Genomic DNA, 9,670 nt, shown 5'->3' with positions numbered 1-9,670 from the left:
CCACACATCAGTGGCTCTGGACAGCCCGTACAAGCAAAAGCACCAGCCGCCTAGTGGTGGGAGCGCCAATAGAGCCGCCAACTACACATTCGACGGCCGAGATGCCGTGATTACCTGCGAAGCCCTAATTAAATCACCATTCCCTGCCTAAAACTCCCATTTCGCCGTCCGTGACGCGAGAGACCTCTTCGCATCCCGAGGCGGCGCTTTTGGGGTCGGAAGCGACACGGGCGCCGGGCGGGTCCGCGGGTGGTGGTGCTACTGCTAGCAAGCAGCAGCAGGCGACGCTAGGCGAGAGCCCCAGTCGGAGCAGGCCACCATGTGCGGCATCCTCGCTGTCCTCGGCGTCGCTGAGGTCTCCCTCGCCAAGCGCTCCCGCATCATTGAGCTCTCGCGCAGGTATGGCGCGGCACCCCACCGTCCGTCTTGCCGTCCCATATCCATCTGTGCCTTTTATGTGGCTTAACGCGGCCCCGCCCCCGCCCTGCTATCGGGTGGGTTGTTGGCGTATTGCGGCCGTCTGAGGAGAGGGCGGAGGAAATTTGGTGTCGGGTTGGGATAGTACAACACCTTTGGGCAAACGGGATATCTCTAGTTTATCTAACCCTCTGTAGTCCGCTTGTCGTTTCAATTTATATTAACATCTGAAAAGGACCACCGATATGTGGCCAACTTTTGCAAAACATAGTATTTGTCTCCGAGAATTTGGGAATGAGCTATGATGATTGATGAATGGTAGATGTCTATTTTTTTTTCCGAGGGCCCATGTAGCGCGACATGGTGTGTCTATGTCGTGAGAGAAATTGGCAGGACCAGATTTTCAAAATGCAAACTGGTATCTGCCTATATAGATGGATTTTTGTGGGGTTACAGTTTAAGTGTTTGCTTCAAGTTTGAAATGAATACGTGTTTTTCATGAATAGTAATGACTGTATACATGTACATTTCATCTGCAGAATGGCTTTAAATGTAAATTATTTGAATTTGAGTAAAATGTAGCATGTATAGAACTATAGATACACTTGTATGGTGTTTGGTTTGAGAAATAAGTTAGTCCATCATCTTCTCACTCCTCACTTTTTTGTTTGGTTTGTGGAATGAAATGAGTTGATCCATCACCACCTCATTTCTCATAGTTAGTTAGTTAGTACTAATATGAGGAATGAGGTTTCCACCAAATTTGAGGAATGGACTTATGATGCACCACCTTGAATGAAGTGATTCCTCAAACCAAACACCCCTTGATGTTCAGCAACAATCTTCTAGGGTTTATCTGCTAGTGCTTGTGGTGGCAAGTGTGGAGGTTTTGGTTCACGGTTCCTCTTGTGGAGATTATGATTTCAAACACAAAACTTGCTCCTTCCAGTTGCAAATTAAAATATTGCAAAACTTGCATACATAAATTACAAATTTAGATTATATAACTGGGTCACCTAAAATTATCTTTGTCAATGATTTATATGACTCATTTAGCAAACCAGAAGAGGAGTAAAAGAGAAAAAAAAGTTGCCTAGAAGTGTCACAGTGGCCTATGATTAGAGAAAAACTGAGAAGCAGCAGTTTTTATAATTTATAGAAGCAATTAATGTTCAGTTGCGCACTATTGTGGAGTTACTGACTTAATCTTCTAGTAGAGTAAATAGGTGTTGATTGTAGACATCTTATTGAAATCTGAAATGAGAACTATATGTCTCTTGACTTCAATTAGTATAATTTCTTTGTGCTTTTTTTTGTGACAGACCGTTCTTAAGAATTACAGGGTGCTTGTTATAAATTTGTTATACACATGCACCCCACTGAAATGAAGTTCATATTTTGTTAGGTTACGGCACCGAGGGCCTGATTGGAGTGGTTTGCACTGTCATGAGGATTGTTACCTTGCACACCAGCGGTTGGCTATTATCGATCCTACATCTGGAGACCAGCCTTTGTACAATGAGGATAAAACAGTTGTTGTAACGGTCTGTATCTGGATTAGAAATAATTTTACTGTATCCACTCATTTTTTTATGCTAACTGTAGAGTTTGCAACAAATTTGTTTAATTGTTCTGCTTTTGGTAAATGTCATTTGTTTCAAAAGTCTGTAATGCCCATAAATAGCGATCTAAGAAATCAATCAAACAATCCCAATACCATGAATTAGAAACTTCCCAGACCCTGGGAGGATTAGCGAATGCCCTTAATGAGCTGAGTGTGACTTAATGTGCTATGATATGAACCCACCAGAAGTCTTGCTTTAACTAAATGAACTAGAGGAAATATGGTTCTATTTGTGTATAGTTATTTCACCATTTTTATCTTCTGGTTGTCATTTCCAGGTGAACGGAGAGATCTATAACCATGAAGAATTGAAAGCTAAGTTGAAAACTCATGAGTTCCAAACTGGCAGTGATTGTGAAGTTATAGCCCATCTTGTAAGTTGCATATTTATACCCTTTTAACAGTGACATAACTTTTGCCAACGATTTCATTATCTCCATCGAAGCATCAGCCTCTCTTATAAAGTTATTTAATGTTGGCATTGAGACCTTTTAATCTCTTTAATATTTCTTTACACAGTACGAAGAATATGGCGAAGAATTTGTGGATATGTTGGATGGAATGTTCTCCTTTGTTCTTCTTGATACACGTGATAAAAGCTTCATCGCAGCTCGTGATGCTATTGGCATCTGCCCTTTATACATGGGATGGGGTCTTGATGGTATGTAAACCAAAGCTGATTGCTTTGTCCCTCTGAAGAAAATCATGCATGAATTATGTTTTTGATTCATTTCACAAAACAGAACTTCTAGGATCAGTTTCATAAAACTTGCATCCATTTCAAAACTTGCAACGATTTGCATGGGCCCACTATTTGCGTTGTTTTTTGATTCACTTCACAAAACAGAACTTCTAGGATCAGTTTCATAAAACTTGCATCCATTTCAAAACTTGCAACGATTTGCATGGGCCCACTATTTGCGTTGCTGGAAGGTGGGTCCAATGAAGGTTTGTGGAACTGAGGGCACAAATAGTTGTACCATGAAACGGATCCTAGCAGGAACTGGCCAGTTACCGCGAAGAACCTCCTGGCATGTAGCATGTTCTCTAGGTCCTGGAATAGAGAAACCACACAAAAAACACTTAAATTTAAATTTGCATGCTGATCTCTTAATGAAACGAAATATAGAAACACCAGTAGCTGTCCATTTCTGCAGTACATTGAAAAAGGCAACAGACTGGGAAATATTCTTGATCTCAACAACTGGAATTCAGGTTGTCTGATGGGACAGTTTTAATTGCTGTTATGCATTAGTACTTGCAAGCTCTTAGGTAATGATGACTTATGTGCACATTGTTGTTCATGCTAGTATGAGCGTAGTTTCTTCATGCAATTAAGATGTCATATTGACTCTTTTGGAGGTTCTGGTTTTGATTACCAGTCTGGCAGCAGGATGTTCCTGAATCTGATATAGAACCATGTTAAAAGTTCATTCTGCTGTCCAAAAGCAAAAACCGAAAAAGGACTATATTATGTTATTTAGGGGGCTATGTACTTATTTGGATAAGTGTTCATTCCGCTGATATTTGATACTCCCTCCATCCCAAATTATAAGATGTTTTGGTTTTTGTAGATACATAGCTCTTGCCATTTACATGGAGTCTTGGACATACACTATGTCTAGATACATAATTAAAACGATATATCTGTAAAAGCCAAACATTTTATAATTTGGAACATAGGGAGTATATCTCGAACTATTATTATTTCTTCTTTTTCCCAATCTTGAGAAATAGGCAGTGTGGTGTAGCCCCCAACTCAATTCGTCACTATATGTCTTTTCTGGATTCAGATTAGCTGCTACTTGAGATTAATTCATAGTGTGCTACGTTATCAGGATCAGTCTGGTTTTCTTCAGAGATGAAGGCATTGAGTGATGATTGTGAACGCTTCATAACATTTCCCCCAGGGCATCTCTACTCCAGCAAGACAGGTTGACATATCTAGAAGACTATCTCCTATCTCATCCCACCCATAATCCAGAATAGAGTTTTCAGATCCTGGAGCAAAAGTGCAATCTAAGCCACTACTTATGTTTCAAATTTCCTTTTGTTTTGCCTTCTAACCTGCTTTTTTATCCTTCCTAGGTGGTCTAAGGAGATGGTACAACCCACCATGGTTTTCAGAGACGGTCCCTTCAACCCCTTACAATGCTCTCTTCCTCCGGGAGATGTTTGAGAAGGCATGTTTCCTTCCTGATACCATGCACTACTTTCATACTTGTTGATACCTATCTGTTCACTCATCTTTCTCTCTCTCTGTTTTGTTTTACATCTTTTGACACATAGTTATAATGCATTTGATATATTTATGTATGCCATATTTGCTATTAGGGTAACTATTTGAATGTTGTTCCATCATTTCATGCTTATATTATATGTTAATGACTTTGATTAAGTAATGCCTAATTGCCTATCCGTAAACCCGTCCCACATGGGGTCTTCGATTCCGACCTCTACGAGCCGTCCGTAAAGGTCAAACAGACGGAGGGGGATCAGGACAAGAAGGATGACGGCCAAGCTGCCCCTGCGGCCTAGACTCGCGAGCTGGTCGCAACAACCGATCGATAGGATTGGCGCCAGCCCTCATCGATCGATTATCGGACGCAGCTCTGCTCGAAGACGTGACCGAGGCCAGGCGGCTCTCTCTCAAGGCGAAATCCTTCATGCTTATCGACGGGACGCTCTATAAAAAAAGCGCCTTCGGGATTAAGCATTAGTGTATTACACTCGAGGAGGGACAACAACTGCTCGCTGAGGTGCACGGAGGAACATGCGGGCACCACGCGGCCCCACGATCGCTTGACAGCAAGGCGTTCAAGCAAGGCTTCTATTGGCCCACGGCCATGGCCAACGCCGAACAGGTCGTCCGTGCTTGCGAAGGCTGCCAGTATTACGCACGACAGCAGACATGCCAGCTAAAGCCCTCCAAACCATACCCATCACCTGGCCATTTGCGATCTGGGGGTTGGACTTGGTCGGACCCTTCAAGAAGGTGCCCGGAGGCTACACCCACTTGATAGTAGCGGTGGATAAATTCACCAAGTAGATCGAGGCCAAGCCGATCGCCAAACTCAAATCATCAGAAGCCGCCGCTTTCTTTCGCGACATCGTCTACCAATTTGGGGTATCTAACTCCATCATCACTGACAACGAACCCAGTTTACAGGAGAGTCGTTCCTACAGTTCTGCGACGACTTCAACATCCGTGTTGATTGGGCAGCGGTGTCTCACCAAAGTGTAATGGCCATGTCGAGCACGCAAACAGCCTAATCCTACAAGGCATCAAGCCGCGAATATTCAACAAGTTGAAGTTCGCTGGATAGTGGGCGACCGAGCTACCAATAGTGTTCTGGAGTCTGCGAACCACACCGTCTTGGTTGCGGCCGAGCTACCACCAGTTTTCATCGACCCATTGACCGACTGGTGCTCACGACTGCCGCTGCTTCAGCTCCCTTGCCCCCCCTTCTCCGATCTTCACTGGCGCCTTGCTATGGCGGAGTATGTGGCCCTGCTAGCCAACCTCACCTAGAACTTGGTGTGGTGTCCCCTAGCACCAATGTGGTCACTGACAAATGGATATTCCGACACAAGATCAAGGTTGATGGTACTTTGGATTGGTACAACGCCCGTTGGGTCCTTCGGGGCTTCACTCAACGCCACGGAGTGGACTACGACGGGACTTTCAGTCCTGTCGTCAAGCCTGCCACTGTTCGGACCGTCTTCTCCTAGAACTGGACGGTCCCCCAGCCGGACGTCAAGAATGTCTTCCTTCACGACACTCTGACCGAGATGGTGTACTACAGCCAGCTCGTCGGCTTCGTCGACTCCACTCCTCCGGGTATGGTGTGTAAGCTTAACCACTCTTTGTATGGCCTCAAGCAGGCGTTGTGGGTCCGGTACAGTCGCTTCGCCATCTACTTGGTCTCCCTCGACTTCGTCGAGGACTCGAGGCCAAGTCGGACACATCTTTGTTCATCCTTTTGGGTGACGACGACACCGTCTACCTCCTACTCTACGTCGACGACATCATATTCACGGCCTCCAGTGTCGCACTCCTTCAGACACGGTCGCTGCCCTGTAGCGCTAGTTCACGATGAAGGACTTGGGCCCTCTCCACCACTTTCTTGGGGTCACCGTGGAGTGCCGCGCCTATGGCCTCTTCTTTCACCAACGCCATTATGCCATCGATATTTTGGAGCGGGCTTACATATCCGACTGCAAGAATTGCTCCATGCCTATTGACACACAGACGAAGGTCTCTGACGACGAGGACGTCCCGGTCGGCGATGTGACTGCCTACCGGAGCCTCGCTGGGGCTCTATAGTACCTCATCTTCACCCAGCTCGACATCGCCTACGCGGTCTAGCAGGTGTGCCTTAATCTCACTATTGCTAAGTGGATTCTTCACTACCTCTGCGGCACCCTCGACTATCGCCTTCTTCGATTTTTGAGCGGGTTGAATACACTTTACACCGACGTTGATTGGGTTGGCTGCCCCGACACACGCCGGTCCACCTTTGACTATGCCGTGTTCTTGGGCGTCAGCCTCATCTCTTGGTCCTTTTGAAGCGGCAACCCGACGTCTCTTGCTCCAGTGTTGAGGCTTTCTGGTTCCGTTAGTTCCTCCATGAGCTCCATAGCCCCCTCGCGTGCCACCTTCATCTACTGCGACAACGTTAGCACGGTCTACCTCTTCACCAATCCCGTGCAACAGCATCACACGGAGTGTGTGGAGATCGACCTCCACTTCATCTGCGAGCATGTTGCTGTAGGCGATGTCCGTGCTCTCCATGTCCCGACCTTCGCCGACATCTTCACAAGGGGCTCCCATCTACAGTACTATCAGAGTTGCGGTCTAGTCTAAACATCTGTCCAGTATATAGTTGTGACTACGGGGGTGTTAGTGTGTTATTTATTCCTGTGTACTCTATATCTGCAATAGGCCTGGCCATATACTTGGGTATATTAATATATCCTCTGCCACCAATTAGGGTCAGGGTTTCTATTCTATCCAACACAAATATTAGTTGATTTTGTTGTGCAACGGGAATTTCAGTTGCTGTGTTGTGCTGTAGTCACAATAATGGTTCAATGTGTTCATTTCAGCAGTAGCTGTGCGACTGTTTGTTTTTCTGTATCATTTTGATTACTAATATATTATCCTTCACTTGTGCAAATTCTGCAGGCTGTTATTAAGAGGCTGATGACTGATGTGCCATTTGGTGTGCTTTTATCTGGTGGACTCGACTCTTCTTTGGTTGCATCTGTTGCTTCGCGGCACTTAAACGAAACAAAGGTTGACAGGCAGTGGGGAAATAAATTGCATACTTTCTGTATAGGCTTGAAGGTAAGTTTCTTGTTTATCCTCATCACAGAGCATTGTGTTCAGTTGAGCCATCATTCCAGTTCTAACTTGTTTTCCTGTTGCTATGAGTATTTTGACAATATAAGGGATGTTTATTGGGAGTGATATAAACAGAAGGAACAATGTGATAAATTTCTTCTGTTTTTTTTTCTTTTGTAGGGTTCTCCTGATCTTAAAGCTGCTAGAGAAGTTGCTGATTACCTCAGCACTGTACATCATGAGTTCCACTTCACAGTGCAGGTTCTCGATTCCTTTTTCTGTACACTACAGCAAAAAACTTTTAATTTAAATTTATTATAAAAAATACCAGGAGGGCATTGATGCCTTGGAAGAAGTCATCTACCATATTGAGACATATGATGTTACAACAATCAGAGCAAGTACCCCAATGTTTTTGATGTCACGCAAAATCAAATCTTTGGGTGTGAAGATGGTTATTTCTGGCGAAGGTTCAGATGAAATTTTTGGTGGTTACCTTTATTTTCACAAGGCACCAAACAAGAAAGAATTCCATGAGGAAACATGTCGGAAGGTAAAGATATTTTTATGAGTAATATTATGTCCAAAGTTTTTGGCCAATCATTTAAGCAGAGTAGTGCGGGCATGTTGCCTCTTTCAGTTCAGCTGCTTAGACATTCAATCTTGCTCACAACATGTCTTTTTTATGCTCTTTAGATAAAAGCACTACATCTGTATGACTGCTTGAGAGCTAACAAAGCAACTTCTGCCTGGGGTGTTGAGGCTCGTGTTCCATTCCTTGACAAAAGTTTCATCAGTGTAGCAATGGACATTGATCCTGAATGGAAGATGGTATGTTGCCATTGTTAGGATAATATCAAGATATCTAATATCACTTTAATTCATTTCTTTTATTCTAACCAGCATGATTCCTTTCTTTTGACTATTAACATGTAATTTTTAGATAAAACGTGACCTCGGTCGAATTGAGAAATGGGTTATCCGTAATGCATTTGATGATGATGAGAGGCCCTATTTACCTAAGGTTGGAAAAGTTGCTCTTGTTATTTTTGCAACGTTACTTTTTAAATCCTATATGATGTAACTTATGTAGGTTTTATTTTCTGTAAATAGCACATTCTCTACAGGCAAAAGGAACAGTTCAGTGATGGTGTTGGGTATAGTTGGATCGATGGATTGAAGGACCATGCCAGCCAACATGTATGTCTTCTTTTTCTTTGTTGAACCTCTCATGAAATTGGCCCTTGTTGAACTTGCAGTTGATGTTTGTTACTGCTTTTCAGGTCTCCGATTCCATGATGATGAATGCTGGCTTTGTTTACCCAGAGAACACACCCACAACAAAAGAAGGGTACTACTACAGAATGATATTCGAGAAATTCTTTCCCAAGGTTTGTAAGCTGCATTACTCTTGTAATGTTATTTTGGTCTGCAATTATCCATGCCTTGCCAAAAAAAACACACCTTGTTATTTGGGCCTGGAATAATATTCACCATGAAACAGAAGTCTGTGCCCCACCTACATAACTCTTTTGATTATTACAGCCTGCAGCAAGGTCAACTGTTCCTGGAGGTCCTAGTGTGGCCTGCAGCACTGCCAAAGCTGTTGAATGGGACGCATCCTGGTCCAAGAACCTTGATCCTTCTGGCCGTGCTGCTTTGGGTGTTCACGATGCTGCGTATGAAGACACTGCAGGGAAAACTCCTGCCTCTGCTGATCCTGTCTCAGACAAGGGCCTTCGTCCAGCTATTGGCGAAAGCCTAGGGACACCCGTTGCTTCAGCCACAGCTGTCTAACCTTATGTTTATCACCCAGCAATGCTTGAAACAGCAAAGGTTGTCCATTGCTTGTTTCAGTTTCCTTCCGATCATGTTTTTAGTTCCATCAATCAAGCAATGGAGACATGCTTGTGCTTCATACTTGGCAGCATCGTGTTTGGGTTTTCACTGGGCAGTACTGTTTAATTTTTATGGACTGAAAAGACTCAGTTTTGTAAATATTCGTCACTGTGACCAATTCCTGTGGTGGTTTATGTGATTTGCAGATTGCAGTGGTTAGTGTATCTTCCCAATTTTCACTCCTTTAACACTTGTGGTTGTTTGTGACGTGTGCAGATTTATCTTTTCATTTCTTCAATCAAGGTTTTCATTTCTTAATCTGGAGAGGTGAACTACCAAAGAACAGAACCTAGGTAGAACATGAACTTCTCCGTAGATAGAAGTGTCGATACTGTGGATAAATTCCCATCAGCCATCACCTTACAGGATGGAATGCAAGCCAA

At 43.8% G+C, this 9,670-nt stretch overlaps 1 protein-coding gene across 1 annotated transcript; it reads left to right on the top strand.

Annotated features, from left to right (window-relative positions):
* The first annotated feature begins 222 nt into the window (after positions 1 to 222).
* LOC542435 (asparagine synthetase homolog 1) lies at positions 223 to 9,444 on the top strand. Its single transcript, NM_001291791.1, has 14 exons — positions 223 to 399; positions 1,823 to 1,961; positions 2,320 to 2,415; positions 2,561 to 2,702; positions 3,880 to 3,975; positions 4,130 to 4,224; positions 7,230 to 7,391; positions 7,569 to 7,649; positions 7,720 to 7,941; positions 8,085 to 8,219; positions 8,332 to 8,412; positions 8,502 to 8,588; positions 8,672 to 8,779; positions 8,934 to 9,444. Exons 1-14 carry the CDS (start codon positions 320 to 322, stop codon positions 9,183 to 9,185), a joined length of 1,776 nt encoding a protein of 591 aa, NP_001278720.1. The 5' UTR covers positions 223 to 319; the 3' UTR covers positions 9,186 to 9,444.
* Positions 9,445 to 9,670: the final 226 nt, after the last annotated feature.

This window comes from Zea mays, chromosome 9 (genome assembly GCF_902167145.1).
Source record: "Zea mays cultivar B73 chromosome 9, Zm-B73-REFERENCE-NAM-5.0, whole genome shotgun sequence".
NCBI classification, from domain to species: Eukaryota; Viridiplantae; Streptophyta; class Magnoliopsida; order Poales; family Poaceae; genus Zea; species Zea mays.
This window is presented reverse-complemented; position numbering and strand designations above follow the sequence as displayed.